This window comes from Mesitornis unicolor, unplaced genomic scaffold, assembly GCF_000695765.1.
Source record: "Mesitornis unicolor isolate BGI_N332 unplaced genomic scaffold, ASM69576v1 scaffold41528, whole genome shotgun sequence".
Lineage (NCBI taxonomy): Eukaryota > Metazoa > Chordata > Aves > Mesitornithiformes > Mesitornithidae > Mesitornis > Mesitornis unicolor.
In genome coordinates, this window is record NW_010203260.1 from 1 (window position 1) to 21871 (window position 21871).

A 21871-nucleotide genomic window follows, 5' to 3' on the forward strand; every position below is an offset into this window, starting at 1 on the left:
CGCAGAGCCCTGGGCATCAGCAGCGTCTTCCTCCAGGGCTTGCGTAGCTCCGCCGCCACTGTGCCCCTGGCCCCGGGGCTGGAGAAGGCCAGGGGTCTCTCCTACGAAAGCCTAAATGGCTCCTTGGTGGAGTACATCGAGAAGGTGCGAGCCCTCGAGCAGGTCAACCACGAGCTGGAGGAGCACATCAGAGTCTACCTGGACAAGAAAGCGGCCAGCGTGGGCAGCTGGCGAGCGCTGCGGGAGAACTGGGAGGCGATTTACCATCAGGTGAGCGTCGGAGCACTTTTGGCAGCCAGGGGTACAGGGGGGGAGCTTCACGCGTCATTAGCAGCCCTGAGCAGCGAGGGTTGATGCTGATGATGAATGCCGCCTGGTTTCAAGGCGTGGTGCCCTAGACGGAGGGGTTTGAATCTATCTTCATGATAATTAGCATTAGCATTTCACAGCGTGCTGTGGAAAATGCCTATTAAGCAGGAGAATTGCCTTGGGCGTCCTGCGCATGGGGGCGACTGAAATGCACCCCAAGGGGCAATAGTCTGGGCTGATTAAAATGGGTGAGGTTTTTTTTTCCTTATTTTTTTTTTCTTAGCTGTGTTTATTATATTGAGCATAAAAATTATCAAAAGAAAACTGCTAGGACTGAATTAGTTTATCCCCCAACATGATATCATTACAAGCATGTTGTGGTTTGGTTTCTTTTTTAATTAGCAATTCAGTTTTTTACTTTATTCCCTTGTTTGCTTAATCACATTTTCAAAAGCCCTGTTTATTTAAAAATAATAATTACATGACTACAAATGAGAGACTCCTTTCCTTCCCTTTGTTGCTACCCCACCACCCCTTACTCCCACCTTCTCCGTATGGCGCAGGCTGTGGGTAGTTCAGGAAAGTGTTTATTGTGGGGGTGCAAAAAGGTGTTCGCGTTGACCTCGTGGACAAGAAATAGTTCCTTTTGCTGACCAGTAAGACCAGTAAAACTTTGCAGGCTGATGTCTTGCTCACAGTGAACACAGGGCTCTGTCTCCCGAGGTCTCGGTGCACCTTGCACGTCCCAGCTTCTCAGCTCCGAGCCATCGGGAGTGAACGAGACCCCAAATTGCTGGAGCCTGGCATCTTGCACATCTCATCCCAGCAGCACTTGTGCAGGCACAGAAAATGCCGCCGGTGGGACTTCAGAAAGCCTGAAAGTCAAATTCCCCACGACAACTGTATGTTTTACCTCGGGCTGGCCAGAGTTTTACTTGTCATGGGAAAGAGGGTGTATTTTTACAGTGCGCTGCATTTTAGGGCAGGTCTTCGGCCAGACCACTACAAATGTCATCTGAACCCTGAATGTGGTGGCATAAGCTGTTGTACAAGGATCACACCAGCAGAAACATCCAGTTAAGCACCAACTTGTAAAGTTGTTGTCTTTTTGTATTGGTAAATGTCACTGTTGTCGCTAATCCTATACAGCTTCCTGAAGGGACCGGCTGCTGAAGGCAATGGCTGCTTTGAACCTGGGGTGTTTACAAAAAGCCATACCCTCAAACCCATCATCTTGCTGGGGTGGATAGGGACTTCGATGTGAGATACGTGTTAATACTTTGCATCTGCCATCCTGCATTTTCCAGATGAGTGTCCCATTTTGCAGTTGTAGACCTGATCTGTAAACCTGCTGGTGTTTATGGTTAAGATCAAGAAAGTAGGACTGCAGGTACGTTAGGAAGGACTGTTTGATTTTCTTTATATGAAACACCAGCACTGCAGTGCAGATGAACCTACTCATGTAATAGTTTTTCATCCAAATTGCTTTTCTTTTAAGCTTTCTTTACATTGTCATCCTGCCCCCTTGCCTCTACCTCCCTTTCTTATGAATAAATAAGAGCAGCTCATAATGAAATCTATCTTGGGCTTTTCCTATATAAAAGCAGGAAAATAAAGCTATGTAGTAATAGCGTTTGCAAGTATCATAGAAAATAAGAGGAAAAGATTAGCATTGTCTATATCTATTTAACCATTAAGAAAATAAATAAACATTTAACACATTAGAAAATACATAAAGTTTTACAAATTACTTCAGTTAAATCAATAAAAGAAGCATCACTTACTAGGTTTTGACATTCTCAGCTGTAATCTGAGCTAAGTACAATTCTGACTAATAGGTTTCTTTGCTTTTTTTATATTAAGCATCTCACCAAAAAGGAAAGTAGGACCTCATCCAGCCCAAACACTGATTAACTCATTCATCCTGGAGCTAATTGGCAAAAGAGTGCCAGCATCAACACCAAAACTGTCACATTTAGTAAAACAACATCAAAATTGCTGCAGAAGCAACTGCAATCACTTTATGTGTCAGTACCCTTCTGCCACAACACATCCCAGCAGGAAAAGTCAAAGGTGTTCAGGAGCAAGGTGTAACAGAAATGAGAGATACCTGGAAGATGCATTTCTAGATGCAATTTTTGTCAATATATTTAGATTTTCTGTAGATGTCCCCATCTGACTCAATGTGACACATCATTTTTTCAGCTCCTGCAAAATCTGAGGTTTCATTTTGATTTTTGGCCAGCCCCATGCATTCAGCTGGGGTAGGGGGGGATAACCTGGCAGCTGTAAACCCCTCAGTGCCTGTCACATGAAGCTGTTGTGAAAGTTTTGGAGCAGAAAGCCACTTGAGCAGCCGCCTGGTTTAACCCAGACACTCAGGATAAGAGCAGCCTTTGTACAAGAAGCAGCAAAGAAAAATACACAATGTAGGGAGGGTGGTCTAGACAGGAGCCCCTTCCTTTTGCCCTGCTCATGAGAAGAAAAGGATACAGCCACGTAGGACTGTCCTGGTCCCAAAATCAGAAATGTGATGGGCCCATCTCCACAGTAGTGTAGGAGAGACCCCAGCAGGTCCAAGGTCCCGTTTCCCTCCTGCCCTTCCTGGGCTGTGCTCCAGCATCCCAGATTTCATGTGGTTATCCTCCCAGCAATAACAACTGGGTGCCAGCGTTTCTGACAAATACAGAGCTAGGGGAAAAAAATATGGCAACGAGTGGGTTGGAGGGTACAAGTGGAGGGTCCTTCAGGGGAAAAAACACTTGTGTTTCGCTGCAGTTGTCAGAGCTGTTACTGCAGCAGGGGATCGCTGATGGGAGCTGAATGATGGGAAGCCACTCTCCAACTCACAGCATTAATTATCCGCCTGGGCAGCTGGGTTTTAGCAGAGCAGGTGGACACACACTAATTGGGGCAGGCGCAAAATGGGAGGATTTCTGCAGGAAACCAGGGAAATGAGAAATCCTTGCGGAGAGGAATTCATGTGACAGAAATACAAATCCATCTCATTTTGCCCCCAGGGCGTACGCCTTTCCTCCAGGCTTCATCCCAGGCTTCTTGTGGAAAATTCTGTCTCTAATCAAATGTGTCTCTACTGCAGAATAGGAGGTTGTTTGTAAGGGCAATTCCTTCCCAGGGAGCATGGCAGCACCAGGGAAAAGTGGACGGTTAAAATAGTCTCAGCAAGGAGCACAGTTCAGATCACAGGAGTAAACACAAAAGCAGAAGAAGGAGCCAACATCCTGGACCAGTTCTATCACTGCTGTGAACCCTGTGCATGGTTGGGAGCATTTGAAAGATCACCGGAGTTTTTCTATAGAGATACTTTTATTTGCACCTGGCCTTACTGTCAGCATTAATGTTAAACCCAGAGAATACACAGGACTGGCAGCCTGAGGAGTCACATTTGGACTCGCACCCAGTAATCATTTATTTGCTACGGAGCCAGAAGAGCCACTGAGAATTATCTGTAACACACTCAAACATAACGCAGTGCGTGATGAGTGTCTGTAAATGGGCGAAACAGCCTTCTGTTGGGCACAACAAACTCACCCAAAATGGCACAGAGCTTGGTCCACCACCATACAGAGGATGGCAATAAATTAGGTTTAATTAATGGCCTCTTAGCCACCTCCAACAGCATAACCTTGGACCACCTTCCCATACAGCTGTGAGGTGGGGGGGGGGGGGAAGGTTTTCTTCTTGTGCTTAGGCAACATCACAGTTTTTATAGATCGTTTCTTTAGGAGGTATCCCTGCTTTGAGAACCAGGTATTCTTTGATGTAGTCCTGTTTACTTACAAAATATTCAATGTATAAGTGAAGTCATGATTCCCTGGATGCAGCAGGAAGCAAAGGACCCATTAATCTTCCCAGCCCCTCACCAGGTATCACCTTTCCCAAGGTGATTCAACTGATGCCACTCTCGCTGCCTTTGGGTTTTCCTCCTTCAGGCTCTGAGAAGGGGTCAACACGGAAAGCATGAACAAAATATTACGAATGTTCTGCTTGGTATCTAAGCAGCAGGCAATGGGCTGCCTGCTTTTAGCCTGATTTAGCTGGTAATTACTATGTCTTGGAGGCAATGGGCTGATCTCAACCATTTCCTCCTGCGTGTGGAAGGAATGACTAGGCTGGCATCTTCTGTTCTTTCTCCATGGAGGCATCATTTGCTTTGATTGAAGTGAACTTAAAAGCCAGATAATTTTCCATTACATGAATAATTAAACCATGAGATTCATTATCGCAGGCCACACCTGAGACCACAGATTCAGCAGCGTTCAGAAAGGATTTAGGCATTTGTAGGAATAGCAAAACTATACAAAGCTATCAATAAAGCACAGCTAAGAATCTGAAAGGCGTGGTAAATCTTGCAATCCCAAACTTGGTCCAATCTCTGTTAAACATCAAAAGTTGCCAGTCACCAGGGATAAGTTCTCCCAATAAGCATCGGTATCATATCATGCTTTAGCAAGGCTACAAACTCCCTCGAAGCAGCTGGTTTTCCTTGTTGCCAGTCGTAACCCAGTCAACAGGCCAGTATGTTGATGCAGATTTTGGTAAGATTTTTTTTCTAAAAATTAAAATAGCATTTTCATGTCCATAAAACCACAGTGAAATCAAATAAAATTGTTGCTGCTTTCTAGTTAACACAAATACTCAGTGTTAATTCAAGAGGTGAAAAAAATAATGCTCAAAAGGTGTATGTGCACCACAGATCTAAGTATTGGAAGACAACACGGAACTTAGAGGAGCTGCTATTAATAATAATATTTGCATTTTGATAACACTTCCTATCTTGGCCATTTAGATGCCACATGAGCATCAGTGAATTAAGCCTCCCAGTGTTGCCTTCTGCTTTGGAGGCCATGTCCAAGTGCTTGCAGCATTGCGAGCCCTCTCATTTCCACTGGACACAAAGAAGGGCATTTCCAAAACTGCTGCATCATGCGTTTTAGTACGTGTGTCAGCAGAGTGGCTACAGATCCGTCTCAATAATGCTGCGTGTTTGCATCCAGCTGTTGATTTTTAGGAGAATTAAATCAAACAAAAAAGCCACTAGATGGAAGTCTTACATCTCTTCTTCTTAAGCCTAGGGAAAGGATTTCACAGCTCATGCAAATCAGAGATAATTTTTCAGGAAACCTGGTTTCTACATAGAAACTACCGTGTAATTATTTATCCCTCAGGTTCACTGTCAGATTTAAAGCATACACAGCTGATCTCCAGGAGAGCTGACAGGCCCTGAAATGCCTGCTGGCTCCCACTGCAACGCTCATCGCTGAAGCCTTCCAAACATTAGATGAGTTTATACCATTCTTATTTACACAGCACAGTTCAGGTTTAGGTGCAGTTTTGTAAAGCTCTGGATTTTCTCACTGAGTATCTGGCATCAGCAGCTGGTCTATGAAGAGGAGAGTTGGGTATTGACCGAGTCCTCAGGAGTATCATACCAGGGCTCTGGTAGAGACATCCACTTGTGGGGCAGCTAAGAAACCACATCAAATGCTTCAACAAAGCCACAAGATTACTACTGAAAAGCTCTTTCAAAAAACAGGTTTCCTCTGCACAGAGGCAGAAATCCAGGCAGTGGATTTCCATCAGCTACTCCCTGCTTCTACATTCGATGCAGCCCAAAAGCCATTTTTACACAGAATTCAGCCTCTAAACTTAGCCATTAACATACCTTTGAGTGGCACTGGGCAGCTCACAGGATTTAGTGTTACTTTTACTTGTGAGATGTTCCCAATTCCCTCAAAGACATCCATTTTCATCAGACTTTAGGTCAAATACTGTAACCGCAGGGGCTCACTGCCAGAGGCAAATGGGCTTGTTTTGACAGGACAGGGCAAATCATGGGGCAGCATTTTGGTTCCTTGATTTGGGTCAGGAAAAAAAATCAAAGCTTCTCTGATAATCCACACATTTACGAGTTGGCAGGAAGACTAAATACTTTCTCTAGGAAAAAAAACCCAACCAAAATTCAGAGCTTGGGTCCAAGAACAGCCTCTACCTCCATGCTGCTGCCATGTGAAAACTAAATATCTTTTCTCCATCTTTCAGGAGAAACTCAGGTCTCCTGGTGCAAGGGGACCCAAGGATGGCTGAGCAGCATGGTCCCAAAATCCTGGCTCTGCCCAGCCACTCTGAAATGTGGCAGAAGGGACAAGCCAGGGGCTGAGGAGTTAGGCCAGTGCTGGCAAAGCAGGGTTGCAAAAAAGCAGAAAGAAGGAATAAAAGGGGTTGAACGATGAAGAGCCAGTGCTGTGTGCAGAGCACACAAAGGTCTTCTGTACTTGTGTGCTGCATGGTCGCACTGGCTGCTGGCCGTCAGATACCATCTCTTTGCCCACACCTGTGGCTTTCATAAGATCTCCAACTCCTGTGTTTTCTAGGTTTCTCATGCCGAAAACGCATCCTGTTTTGCCCAGTGGCAACATGTACAGGATCTCTCCCCTCTGTCTAGATGCTCTTTTCAGGAAACATGTTGGAACTGTATGCCCTTGAGATGGCCTGTCACTCTATTACACTCGTGGGAATTGGCTGAGAAATCCCAGTTATTTAAGAAAAATCGGCCACGTGGGCAATGGCCTGAGCTCTGCTGCCTTTGGAAGCCAAGCAGGAACAGAGCTCCAGCCCCAGGCTTCCAGCCACAACCACCTCTTCTTTTTGTTCCCAACAGTAGAAAGAAGTAAGCAAACCACCTTATTTAAACTCTTGTGCCTCTTCAGATTTAAAAGATGCAGTGTTTTTTAACTTTATGACCTATTGGGAACTTCTCATTGTGGGGAGAAGGTTACTCCTCATCAGGTGCCTTCGCATACTTCATATTTGTTTGTCCAAGCATTTGTAAATCATTTGTAAGGCATCAGCAAGCCACTTTTCATGAGGATAGATGTTAATTACCACATATAAATGCTTCAGCCTTGCATGTCCACCTCCACCCCATCACCCCGCAGCAGGCCATATAGCAGGTAGGACCATACTAAGGCAATGATCCCACTTGAGATAACTTGCCTGGATGCAGCCCTGATGTCTCCACATTGCATGGCCTGTTTCACCTCGGGGGAGCAGAGTGCTTCAGGGGATTTGCAATCTCATTTAGTTGCAGACTTAACTATCTAAAGAAAGATTTCTGCTTCAAGAAATCTCCTGGCCCACTTAAAAAGCTGCTTTATTTAATTGATGAGGTGGTTTAGTTTCAACTGCAAAATCTCCATGGGTATCTCCTGAAAAAGACCAAAGAGATGTTCAGTTTAGCTCCTCCAGAGCAACGGCATGGACCACGGTATGGCGGGAGCCCCCACATAGTTATGCACAGAGATGATTGCTCTATGCGTGCTACCGAATTCAGCACGTCTTGGGCCACCTCCATAGCTCAGTGCATGTGTGACTCCAGGGCAGGCAGTGGTCTTTTTTTTTACCTTTTTGGTGTTTTATATAACCCTCTTGAATCACAGCAAGCTGCTGTTTTACAAGTATTTCAGGCTTGCTTACCCCTCAAGCACCTCCTGGGCATTAAAGATACCCCCCAGGAGCCATAGGAATGACTCCACAGTCTTATTTGCACAATCTTTCCAAAGCATTTCACATTCAGTGTAATAATCTTTGAAGACTGCCTGCTTCTCAGGTCTCCTATCTATCGCAAGAGCTTACAGGATCCCATCAGAGAAGAAAAACGATGCTCTGGGAGCTGAGGACGGCTCGCAGGCGGCAAAAGCAACGAGTATTCCTCATCTCACCGGAGAGGATGACCCTGAAGAGGACTGCTGACATGGGAAGTAGAATAGGAACTGCATAAGTGCTACTTAAACTATATCTAGAAAATATAAGTGGGACTTAAATGATGAACGTACCTTGCACGCAGCAATGAATTTTGCCCCTTGCGACCAGCTGACGATCAGAATAAATGTGTTTCCACAAGAAGATGAATGCTTAGGAGCAATGAACAGTTTGGTGACAAATTGCAGCCTGTTAGCAGAGAAATTGTGAAATTATATGTACAAAATTCATTGATTAAATTAGCTGGAATGAGTCACTTGAACAGCCCTAGGCTAAAGGATTATTTTCAGAATGAAAGCTGTGAATCTGCTTAAGATACATGTGCAGTGCATGGAGCGAACGTGCTGAAACTCTTCATTGCTTGAGCTCTCTTGTCATTTTCTTCTAGGTAGGCGAAGCAGTCCTTGAAAATGCTCGTCTTATGCTGCACACCGAGAACATCCAAGCCTGTGCTGAAGATTTTAAAGACAGGTAGTCTTGTGGTGGCACCTAGCTAGCCACTTCCTTTGAAACTTACTCTATAGGGGAGCAATGCTTAGTGAGTAGAATGGGCTCGTTCTTTTAAGTTGAATATTCAACCTCCTGATTTGGCAGGACGGTTGTAACAGCAAAATTATGATGATGATAACATTATTTTGGAAGATTTTTGAAGATTCATAGTAACAAAAATGTGCACTAGCAAAATTACCTAAGGTATTCCTTGATATGCAGTCACTGATCTCTTCCTGAGAGGTCAGTGTTCATCCCAATCTGGGTTGACATTTTGTAAAGGCAAACTTCCATGTGTTTTTTAATTTTAATTTTCAGTACCACACAAGTGATTTTGAAAGTAACAGTCATTCTGCTGCAGCAGCTGAAGAACAAAAATTGTACCACTACAATGTCAGCATGGGAGCGTTAGATAAGAAAACAGAAATGGGCTGCACTGATTTTCTTTGTCTTTACTGAGATAAATGAATAGTAAAAGAAGATCTTAAATACTGGAAAACTAGGCTTTTAATGTCTTTCTGTTTGCAAAGCCTAATACTAATGTACATGAGTGCATGGAGCTCTTTAAATTTTACTCAGAAGGCCTGATGATCCTTTTAGCTTGTACTGGTAATGGACTTGTTCATTTACAAATAGCTTTTTGCAAGATCTAACACACAAACTGTATTTCAAACTAATTGATTTTTATTTCCTGTAATTTTTATCATCCTTTAAACTTCTGTGTTTCTCTCTGGTTTATTTTATTTAATCATATCAACTTGTGTGTTAATGTTCTTAGGTTCGCCTTTATTTCAGAAAGGTACAACTCTGAGAAACCCATTTTGTGGCTTTGCATTCAGCAAACACTCATATTTTACGTAGTTTTAAAAACTACTTTTTTAAAATGTCAGCTGACTTGGACAAGCAGCCTACATAACAAAACCAATGTCAAATCAGCCCACTGCACAGTAAATGCTCCTAGTTCTCACTGGGGTCAGCTGCCACTTTCCCAAGCTGTTGAATTCCAAGCAACGGAGGTGGCTCTCAAGGGGCAGAGTGCAGGACTTGTTGATGAAGCTGGCTCCCATCCAACCTGCCACCCCCCCTATCTAACCTCCCTGGCCACCAAGTCCCCAAATGGCCTGAGTTTGACACAAAAGCCTCCCACTCAAGGAGATTTGCCACGCAACTCGGCCACATTTTCAATAGAAAGCCTAAAATGAGAAGGTGCGAACAAGAGCGACACAGCAAGCAGCGCTGTAGAATAGCAACTGCCCACCACAATTGTCCCTACCATTGCATTCATGGTTTAGAAATGAGCCATTTGCTTTAACAGCAGTTCTAGTTGGCAAATCAACCACTCAAATTTCCTATTTATTTTGATACAACTAGGATTTGGTCTTAAGCATGGGCTGGGACTCTGGAACATAGATCAGATGTCTATCAGCATATTCATTAGTAAAAGTAATGCTCGATGCATGTGTGTTTTCTTTAACCATAGCTTTGAAAAGTTTTTATGTGCACAAATCATCAGTTATTCTTATTTTACAGCCAAGCAAACAGAGAAAACATCATCCATAATAATACTGTATACGAACACCAGATCTAGCAAGAGGCCACATGCCTTTCCATGTTTATTCAGGAATCCTATCAGGCTGATAACCACTGTAGCGCAGGCTGCTAACTTGGCCTCTTTTATTGCACTCTGAGTTAATGACAGGGTACTTCAGGCAGTTAAATTGAAGTATAGCAAGACAAGGTGAGAGCAAAGTGTATCTTCTGTGTTTCTGTGCCTCTGTCTGGGACACATGAGCTAATTAGCACAATGGTGTCATTTTTAAAAAATGCAGATGTTTCTTGCTGAGCTGTGCTGTACTAAGGATTTTGTTGGGTTTTTTTTTTTCTTTTTCTCTGCAGGTATGAAAATGAGCAGCCATTCAGAAAAGCAGTGGAAGATGAAATTAATTCCCTGTATAAAGTGATTGATGATGCTCATTTGACTAAAATGGATCTGGAGAGTCAGATAGAGAGCATGAAGGAAGAACTAACTTTGCTGTCAAAGAATCATGAAGAAGTAAGTCCAGACTTGGGACACTGCAGAGCCAATGTGTGCCTGCTTCACCGGGTTGGTATCATACCTCTAGGGCAAGGCAGGCACTAGAGCGCTCCGTCTGCTGTGTCTGTGCGGCGGGATTCTCCTGAAATCTGCTCCCATTTCTCTCTTCTCTGTTAACTTAAAGCACTAACCTCTGAGGAACGATCAAATTTCTGACATTGAAGTTTTAACTCTTTCTCGTCCAATATATATGACATGGAAGAGATGTCATCACTTCATTTCTTGCTAGACCACATGAGGGTCGTGGGTTTGCATGTTCACATATGTGGACATCTCAACAGTGAGGTCTGATCCTCAGCCAGAGATGTAAAGAAGATGCATGTGCAAGGAACAAGCTCTGGTCCTGCTGCACTAACGCTGAGCATTAACTCTTCGGCTCTTCTGAAAATACCCTGCTTGGGTTAGCAACCTGCTTGGTTCCCAAAATTGAGTCTCTCCTGAGCAACACACCACTAAAGCAAGTCACAGGGATGGGCAGCTGGAAGGGAAGTCCATTATTACCCAATCTTGCAATACTTTCCCACTTACTCATTTTATCCACCAGCACTCTTTGCATGAAGGTGACTTATTCCCTTCAGCAGAGGTTTCAGGATCGGGGCCAAATCAGCATCTTTACTGATAAGGGCTCAAATATGGAGCTACTGCTAATCAATCCCACAATAAGGGAGAGCAAGAAATAGTGCTGATTCCTCACAAGTAAAAGAGACGTTGAATTGAGATGTCTCAGGGAAGTGATGCACTGTCCTACCTTACATTTCTTACAGGTTGTTTTTCCAACCACAAGATTTCAGCAACATTCGCAGGCATATGGAGACTTGGCTTGCCAAGATGAGGTCGCTCCATCCTCTCCTGGCTTTCATGAGTCTAATCCCAAGGCTGGCATTTTGCAGCAAATAACCAGTGGCTTCATCACCACTGCATGGCACAAGAAAGATGGATGTTGTTTTAGATAAGAGGGAAAACAGAAAAGGGATAGAAATACACAAGATCCCCTTTAAAACTCAGTGTATTGCAATGATTGCTGTGAAACCAGGAAAGCCATCACTGATGCTGTTCTCTGCCCATATATGTGGGATAACGAAAACACCAGCTTTCCAACAGCTCCTCTCACTCCACATTTAGGCAGTGAGGAGCCATTGCAGGGTGAAGGATGCTCCTTTCTTTACCCATTGTGGGTACCTGAGCATTCGCAGAACTGCCTCAGCACAGGCCTGGCTGTCCCCGCAGCAGCACCGGGGAAGCTGCTCAAGAGGAGGCACAGAATAAAGGCTGGAAGCAACCATTGCAATTACTCCAGCTGAGATCTGGCACAATAAAGTCCCAAGGACTTCCTGCACTAATTCAAACCTTTCTTTCCTCCAGTGCGCCCACCAGGAAATCCACATCAAGTCCTTTTGAAGCTTTTGTGAACTTGGAGTGGGCACATTTAGAGGCTTTCATTCTTGCAGGCTCATAATTCATGTAATTCCCAACCGGTTTTTTTTCTCCAGTATTGTCACTGTCAGGGGCCATTGCTTACAGATACAATTCCCAAATGCCTTTACACTACTTTTTTTTTTTTTGCTTATGCCAATAGCACATATAAATAGATAGTTATAAAAAGATTGTGGTGCCAGACGGTTTCAGATAGATGTGCAAATCTGACTTATTCCTGTGTTCCTGAACACAATGTACAAGAGCTGTGTTACTTATAAGCATGCAATTCTAGACACACTAATTCTCTACTGCTTATGGGGTTTTGGTGCACTTTTATGTAAAGAAGGAAGAGTGCTCTTCATCTCACACATGCATCAAAGCACACATGGCTCACACAAGCTGCGAGGCTGTAGAACTCCTGCTGTTTTTTCACAACTTGTTGTATCTCCCTGTAGATGCATGCCTACATCTCCAGTGCACTAAGTCATTAATGTAGAGACACCTTTTGGGACCAAATTTAATTATTTTCTCTGTTTGTGGCACCAAAGGAGCTCTTCCTTGAGCCTCTCTGAAGCTGCTGCTCAATTGTCCAGTTAACCTTCTTTTATGTCTGTTATTTTTTTGTTCAAGGATGTGAAGGTATTATACAAGCAGCTTGCTGGATCTCAGCTGGAAGATCTTGATGTTCCCGTGGGAAGTGGCCTGGATGACATCCTGGAAAAAATCAGAATCCACTGGGAGAGAGACATTGAAAAGAATCGCGCTGAGACAGGTGTCCTGCTGCGTACCAAGGTAAGCGCTCTGAAACCCATCCTAACATTACAGGATTTGAAGCAAACACAAAATCTGTCAAATATTCTGCAGTAACATTGAGGGTTGAGTGTTTGCGTTTCTTTTTTTGAAACAAAAAAGATGTTAACAATCTAAAGGATTTTGGTCCAAGTCCATGGGAAAATAAACTCATAAATATCAGTTGCTTTCTTGGGATGCACGGAGTTAAGCAGAAGTGGAAATGGCCCTGCTGATATCAGAGGTATCTGTGGGAGCCTTCTAAAGGCTCTGAAATGTTGGCTAAGAAAAAGAAACTTCACTAGCTGATACCTTCTGTGTCGGATGAGCCACAGTTGTTACCCTTCTTACTAGGGCCATTCCTCCACTGAACAATTTACAGGGATCTATAAATCAAAAGAGCAAAACACATTGCTTTACACTAATTACACAGCTACAGAGCCCTTGTGGGTTTGTCCTTGAAATTGTTTCCTTTGGCAGCAGTGGGAAAACTGGATATTAACTTAGAAATTAAAAGTGATGATAACAGCCTTTAAAAGTTCTCTCCTCTCCCAATGCTGAGTCTGAAACACTCTTTTAATGCAGCTTTTTCTCTGTCATGGAAGGATCACTCATTTTCCAAAGTGGCTGGCTGAAATAAGTATTTTTGCAGAGCTGAAGCATTAAGTTCAGTGCACAATCCTGTATTTTAGTAGCCATCTCCTTCAGAGTTGGCTATTACAGCAGAGCATGGCACAGCAAATCATAACTACAGCTGTGCTACAGAAATATTTAACAAGAACAGTCCCTCCCTTCCATGGTACAGAGACGCCGTGAGAGGAGAAGGGGGAGTGAAGGCAAACAACAAGAAGAAAAGCAAGAAATATGTTTGCATAGATAAATGCAAGCCCGGAGTAGGTGCTTATTTTCAAAACAAAGAAAAATCCTGTGACAACAGTGATACCAAAGATGCTAGGGAATGTACAAGAGGCCACCCAGAGGAGTTTATCCCAGAGAGCCCATCGAGTTTTGACCAGACTGTCACTAAGCAGAATTTTCCCAAGGTTAGTCTTTGGGGGCCTGATTTTCAGCTCGTGCAGCCCAAAGGAAGCCAGTGAAACAGTAATAAACAGCGTGACCCAGACGGTGCATCTATACAAAGCATATACAGCCCTGAAAAGCCAGAGCATCCTTAAGTAGCCTCCTCCACCTTTCTTAGAAAAATCTGTTCCTGGCCCACTGCTAGGTTTCAGCAAAATGAGCCTTACTCTGACAGCACCAAATTCTTCAGTGTCCCCACTTTCCTGTCCTGTTTGTTCCTGTTCCTCCTGTGCAAACACACCCTCACAACTTCTTTCTTCCCATTTCTTTCCTACCTTCAATATCTGGTCTTTCAGCTGCTCAGAGATATCATCTGGGGAGAAAACTGCCAGCTCATACTAGACTGAACATGTCTTTGGTTGTGGCCAGCACCAGATGTGGCAGAGAAACTCCAGTGACCAGACATAACTTATACCATCCCACCCTACTTACCCATATTAGTCTAAGCTCTTACTAGTTTCACTTGTTCCTGTTTTGGCTTTGCTTTTTTAATGGAAGGAAGAATGAGATTTCACAGATTTCTGGCAAGACCAGTTCTAAATCAGAGCAGGTTCTGGTATGATATTCTAGGGGTTTTTGCCCCCAAATACACCTCTCATTAAACCCAGATGATGCAGTTTTGTATCTCACACAGATTTATTCAGATTATTACTATTTATACAGATAACAAGAGTTCTGCTAATTGCGTCCAGCCTTTTTTTTTACTAAGCTTGTGGACTTACATCATCTTATGTGGATAAGTTTCGCCATTTGGTTATCCATAATGTGAAAAATTTGTCCTTGCTCTTTTGCAATATCAGAGGATGGACAGCAGTTCCCTCCTCTCCTTTGCTCTTCTTTACTGTTTTCTTTAATCTCTCTTTGTGAGTTTTCCTTGGTCCCTAATATTTTAATTTTCTTTCTCTGCACCCACTCTTTGGCATAGCTGTGATCAGTTGAGACCAAGGTATCTCAAATTGCATCCTAGGACTGACTTAGATGTCAGGGCAGTTATTTTCTGCCTAATTCTCCTGCCTCATTTGCTTTGTCTTCTGACTAGACTTGCAGCCTTGGCTACATTTTTCACGGGTATTCATTCATGCACCAAAACATACCAATTTATATTAATACATATCAGAGTTTCTTATGGGACTGTTTTAGATGAGTAAGTCACCTCAGAACTTGAGGCCATTGATTTGACCTATGCACTTTTTTGTCCATAATGCTCAAAACCTTTCCCTGAATTGGGAAAAGTTATTTAAACCCTTGTAAGCAAGCTGTTTAATATTTTCCCCTGAAAAATGCTTTACTTAATGATGTGGTGCTGTTCATTCATGAGGTTGGATTCCACACACCCCCCTCTGCTCATTGCTAATCTGTATTGTTTTCTGCTATCCATAAATCCTTCTGGTTCACAATTCATCCCAAAGGCAGTACACCTTGAGGCACCATGCTGTTAAACTTCTGTCAGAATGAAACTAGACCTTAATCCTCCTCTCCATGTCCTGTCTCTTGAGCAGCTGTGGATCCATGGCAATGCACTGCCCCAAGCACATGATTACACAGCTTCCTCTGTCACCCTCTACGCTCGAGCTCACAAAATGTCTTGAAAAACCTTGTGAATTATGTTGATTGTTTCTCCTTTCTCCGCTGCTTTGCTAACACGTTCCCAAAACTCTTAAGAGCTTATCAAAGCTGCTTTCCTTCTGCAGATACGATGCTGATCAGAGTCTGGATGTTGGTGGTGTGTCACAAATCATCCTTTCATTATCCTGATTCCATGTAAAACAGGCTAATGTGAAATCCTGCACTCTTGCACAATGCCTGGCTCAGAACTGTACAGCTGTGCTTGAAATTCACACATTCTTAGGAAACTCAGGCACCAAAATGATAAAGACTTAGGAAGATAATTTCATTCTCTCTCCATTGATCTAGCCGTTTGTGGGCACCACAATTCAGTATAGCCTATCCTTGTGTGTGCACTTTGTTGTGTCATCTTCAGTACTCAGGGCCTGATGCGGCCACCTCCATCTACTCCATCTGCCTGTTCTGGTAAGCTCAGTTCCAATTCAGAGCATGTTTTAACTGCCCCATAAAATACATGCATATCACTAGTGTCAGGTAGCTGTGACAGCTTAGGGTAGCTCCTGGAGGAGTTTCACCATCACCTGTGGTAAGAGCAAGTTCGATTTATAGGTAGCATTTGGGCCACCAGCACGTGAATGAACAGTATCAGGCTTCAGGTAATGAGTGTAGGCAATAAAAATAGATGCAAAGGCACCCTCTCTGCCTTATGTATCTCTTTAAATAGAGGCATTTATACTCTTTGTGCCATAATAACGTGCAGACTACACTTAGGAGACACAAGTTACTCCAGAGTGGCAGGTCCATGATCACTAGGCTGTGAAGCGCAAGCCCCTGTAGAGTACTTCTGGAAAATACAGGCTTTGTGCGATTTGCTGGAAAGGACACTTTTGGTGTTTGGATTGAAATTCAGCCCTCTGCAACACGGGTTCATAAATCCTAAGCTCTGCTTGAGACTTACTTAACTGGTACCTAAATGACATATTTGTCTTTGCTGACCTTTTGCACCTGAGTTTACTTCATTCACAGTGGCCAAGCTGTGGGTTCACATGATGGTACCCAAAAAGTTTGTAAATATTATTTCTGGTGTAGGGTGCCAGGTATTTTTTTTTTAATTTGTTCTTATGTTTAAAATTTAAGAATGCATAATCAGAAAAGCAAGAAAGACATGGTCAAGATGAATTTTCAGAGTGGAATTGAAATATTTTGCTTAGCTTAACTTTAGCACTAACCAACAGAAATGTAGGTTTTGACAGAAGAATTGTATTGGCTGGAGCCCAGAGCTCTGGATTGAAAACCTTGATCTCAGCCCTCATTACAACATACAGAAATTTTATTTTCACAATGTATCTTTTCCTTCACCTATTTTGAAGGGGCCTGAACTAAACACATATAAAAACCCACAACCAACAAGAGCATGAAATTGCATAAGAATATCTTAATTCAATTAACAGAATTTATTTTTCTGACCTTTGATATGACTTGTTCTCTGACTCATAGACTTCGATGTGAAAAAAAGCAAAGTGTGAATACTTCTGAAATCCAATACACTAAGTGAAAACACTTAACTTAAAAAAATATAGTATAGCTACGCAATGAAACATTACAGCAATGTTTTCTTTTTGAAGGTAATTTTAAACCTACTAGTATGAATGCTGAACAGCTTTTGTTGACATAAATTATATATACTTTTAGATATATAAGCCATTTTACAGTAAATGCATAGAAAATTTTGACACTAAGAACTATCCAGAATTGTTCAACACAGGGATTTAATATATAAGAATCAAACTTAAAATCAGAATAGCCACAAACTGTAAGAATATTGTCAGTTTTATATGTAAGGAAACTAAACCATAATTTGAGTGGGCTGTGATGACGGTCGCAATCTTTCACCAGCAACAGGCTGAAACGATGGCTGCTGTGCGCACCCAGGAGGAAGAGCTGGTGGAGGGCCTCAGAACCGAGTTCCACGAAACCGCCTGCAAAATACAGAGCTTGCAAGCAGAAACCGAATCTTTGAGAACCTTGGTAAGTCATGTTGGGTTTTCAACAGGTATATTCTGTGTGAATTCAACATGCCTTCTGAGGAAAACATTCCCATCTTGGGATGCAGATTTAAGAATAAAGCCCGTTTCCCAGCGGATATTGTTTCCAGAGACGCCAGATATTTCTGGGCTCTTCTTGATTGACGTGCTGCACTAAATGTGCTACATTTGACAACCAGGTCCCGAATTTCAATCTTCGGTGTCTTCATACTCAATAATAATTTCATGAGATTGCTGGGTGGGTAGCACTCGACAATGTGAAGAATATCTGCGCCTCGTAACCAAAGTAGTTCCACCTTTGTAATGGTAATACACATTTTTCAAAGTATCTAAAGAAAGGAATTCTCAAAATATTACATCTCCACTTAAGCATATTCAATAGAGGTGTCCAAAACTGAATAAAAATCACTATGAAGCATACAAAACCTGACTGTTTTAATGTCTGCTGTCCTGCCCTTACAGAAGAGGGGTCTGGAGAACTCTTTATATGACGCTAAGCACTGGCACGACATCGAACTGCAGAACCTAGGCTCTGTCATTTCCAAGCTGGAAGCAGAGATGGGAGAAATCAAAGTAGAAACCGAGCAGCAACAGCGGGATCGTGAAAATCTGCTGACCAGCAAACAACAGCTGGAGAAAGACATTGCTGCCTATCACTGCCTTCTGGATGGAGAAGAAAGCAGGTACTCATTAAAAGCAAGCGTGCCACAAGGGTGGAGAACACATGCGCTCTGGGAAGGGGCTGTGAGGCTGCTGGAAAGCAGAAGGCCTAGGGTGGGTCTCATGTTTTGTAAGGCTGGGAGGTAGCTGGTAAGGTTTGGACCAGTTGCCAAAGGGGAGGAACACCCCAATTCCAGCCGTGCCGAGGTGCCTGATGTATTGGAGATGAGCAGTTTCCAGCACTGCCGTGAAGGGACAGGGTTTAGGAACACACCAGCAGGTCTAACAGCCTCACTTCCCAGAAGATTTGAGATTAAAAAGCTACTACAGCACCTGAGGGCTACATTAGGAGCTACAAAGCAGCTGTGCTGTTGTTTCTTTGGCATCTTATGCCATCCCTTCCACTATACAGGCCAAATACAAAAGCTGTGATCCTAGGGAAGGTCCTTTTCTTAGCACACAAGTACCCCCTGAAGCCCGAGGACAGAATCTGCCTCACTGTGCCTTTTGTGAAGAAACGTAGTTCAGACTCTTAACATTTGTCCTCTGGGAATAACCTGTAAGCTCCTTTACAGTGGTTGGGTTGCTTGGTTGGGCTTTTTTAAGATCCTTAATCACCATTAGTCATGGAGCCTCTAAGACTCTGATCCACAGATTTTGACTTGCTCTTCTGCTTAGGTCAGGGAGAAAATGTTTTACAATCAGATCCCGCTGAAACTGATGAGATTTCACCAGCTGAACTGAAGATAGTTCTTGGTTCAGCAATTGTCCTATTTGTAGTAGTGACCAATTTTATTTTCTTCATTTACTTTCAGCTGATTATGAAACTCCCAGCCCACAGAAGACCATTGCCATTAAAGCAAAAGATGTCACTGCCAATTATATTCGTGGAAGCTAAAAACCCACCAAAGCAGCCTGCTTTATTCAGTTTGATTCAACAATCGAAGTAGGTTGTAGCTTGAACAACTTTATTAGACCCTCCTCATGTAATCGCTTTGCTTACAGATTTCAATTTACTCATGTTGTCAAAATTATAATAAAAATAAAGAATATCAGGGGCTATGCTTGACTTTTTTCCCATCCAGTATTTTTCATGATAGCTGAAGGGAGCTGGATTAAAACACAGGACCTCCACTTTCCAGCAAGTCAAGTGTTACTTTTGATAGTGCAAATATATCAAGACTAAACTTACCCCTCCGCTGTGCACACAGCACCCACCTGCACACAGCACTCAGTTGTATCACAGGGCCACCAGCTCGCTAGTGTGACATCTACTTCAAATAATGCTGAAGCAGTTAAAGACTGCCATTAACTCGATGTGATTAATTTTGCAATACATAAGCCGACATCAGCACTAATGCCAGCATCCCAGCAGTACTTAATAAACACATTTTAGCTCTAAATTTTTGGAAAAGTTGAAGGTGAAGGAGAGCAACAGCAGTTCTGTCTGCAGTCCAGGTCACACCCTTTTACTGTATACTGGGAGCACTAGCCAGGGTGTCAGTTTGTGCAAAAGTGATACTTTTTGATACATTGATATATTTTAATATTTGTTTTGTATAAGCTCGGCTTTTTCGTGTTATCAACATCCCTTAAGGCAGGCTGGCCAAGCTTCACGTAGCATCAACGTGTGGGTGACCCAAGGTAGTTTGTCTTATTTTGATGGTATCATGATTTGCCATCTTTCACTTCTGACTTTCTTTTATACTTTAAATATAGATATCCTCGTTGAATTGCATTTGCAGTATGATCATATAAAGTGCCAAGATGGATCTTGCACTGTCAGAGAAACATAATGAGCCTTGGCCCCTATCACACAGAATCTTAGGCAGATGCCAGCTTTTCTTCATAAGTCCCTGCACAGGAATGAAGCCGTTCATGTCTTTCATTGAATTAGGACTTTGCATTATAGACAGTTACACAGGGCGACAACATAGTTCATTGTGGACTCAAAAACCACTGAGAAACGACATATATTGGAGAACATAATGGCATACAGCATATATGAGAGGCAGTCTGAAGATATTTTGATCTGAATACTGAAAATGACACAACAAAGCCACTTAGTTTTTAATGACTGATAAAATCAAATACACTCCAAATCCACTTTACTTGAGCCACCAGTGAATAACAGGAAGCAGCATACATGTGTTGTTATGCCTTTCCCTGCACATTGCCCCACACATGGAAAAATCCTTCCCAACATTTACTTGACAAACAATTCCTCAATTAATCTCTGGGAAAAGGCCATTTGGCATGTATCACCTGCAAGATTTTGATCAAAAAATCTGGATTAAGACATTGCCCAACAACTACCAAAAAAGAAAGGCAGATGATGCTATACTCCCCTTTTTGTTACAGAATGTAGGCTCCTCAGAGCCTCGGGTTGTTGTTAACTGAATGCTGTCTAGCTATGGTCACTCTTTGACATGAGGGAAACACAACCTCCCCCTCATTCTTGACACGTAAGAGCAAGCAGATTCTCTTATGATTTGTGAAAAGAAGAGGGAAATTACAAATTATTTATGCATTTCTTCATAGCAACCCCCTAATAGGTTTTCAGGTATCTTTCTGTCTTGTGTGCTGTAATTACAGATAGTAGCTTCTATAAATCATCAAATGAATCCTACAGCATAAAAATATACAACATGGCATCAGATCTCTGCTGTTTTCTAGTGATGCTTCAGGTATGAGACGACACTGCTGGCTATCCTGCTGTGAAAGTGTTCTTTATAAATGTCACTGACAGAGATAACCCTGGTGAAATTATGAGTCTACAATCATACTATGATGTGAAAGGAAGGAATTTTTTTTAAGTTTCTTATATGTCATTCCAAGTTCTTGTTACTACCAAACTTGGATTGTAGGTTCAAATGATCCAGTATATTTCATAAAAATTAGATTCCTATTGAGATGTTTATTCATTGGAATGGAAATAGTTTCTTACAAAATCATCAAGGTATTCCAGAGTGGGGAAGTGGCTGGAAAAGAAGGAAGCACCTAAGCATAACTAATGAATTCCCAGCAGCTTTTCTCTCTATCCCTAGCAGACAGAAAAATCACTGAAAAGATTATTTTTGTGAATTTCTCACAAGAAGGCAAATGCAGCACAAACAAAGCACTTCTAAAACAAAGTGCTTTCATATCAGGTGCTAATGCTCTTGTGAAGAAATCTCTCTCTACTTTTACGTAGATTGCTGCTAGCTACCGACATTCCTCCAGCACACCTTGCCAGCCTGAACACTATTGACGCGTTAACAGCTTTCACCATCCCAGTGAGACAGGAAATTGAGAACATGAAAGACTAAAGGCTTCCACAACTGCTTGTCTGTGCTAGGGTTCATAAACTTATTTATCTTTGTATTTATCCCCTAGTCTAGTAGTTGCTATATTAAATGCACATGAACATATTTCCAACTGCTTTTCCTAAGAAAACCAGAACCAGAAAACAGATTTAATTATCTACTACTGCAGTAGATATCACACCTCTATTTCCATGTAGGGATTTGTAACGTTTGCTGTTAGGAAGACTCAGGATGCAGTCAGAGGGTACACATAAAACAACCTAACAGCCAGCTGCTGCATAAATGGACGTTTCTACTCCCCCCCACTCGCTATGCATTCCCATCACCCTGCCTTT

At 42.6% G+C, this 21871-nt stretch overlaps 1 protein-coding gene across 1 annotated transcript; it reads left to right on the forward strand.

Moving 5' to 3' along the window:
- Positions 1 to 47: 47 nt before the first annotated feature.
- On the forward strand, positions 48 to 21539 carry BFSP2 (beaded filament structural protein 2, phakinin; the record flags this gene model as incomplete). The annotated part of the gene is made up of 7 exons (XM_010190650.1): positions 48 to 270; positions 8480 to 8562; positions 10477 to 10633; positions 12722 to 12883; positions 17423 to 17554; positions 18034 to 18254; positions 21425 to 21539. Coding segments are annotated over 7 exons (1093 nt in total), but the record flags the coding sequence as incomplete, so codon positions are not given.
- Positions 21540 to 21871: the final 332 nt, after the last annotated feature.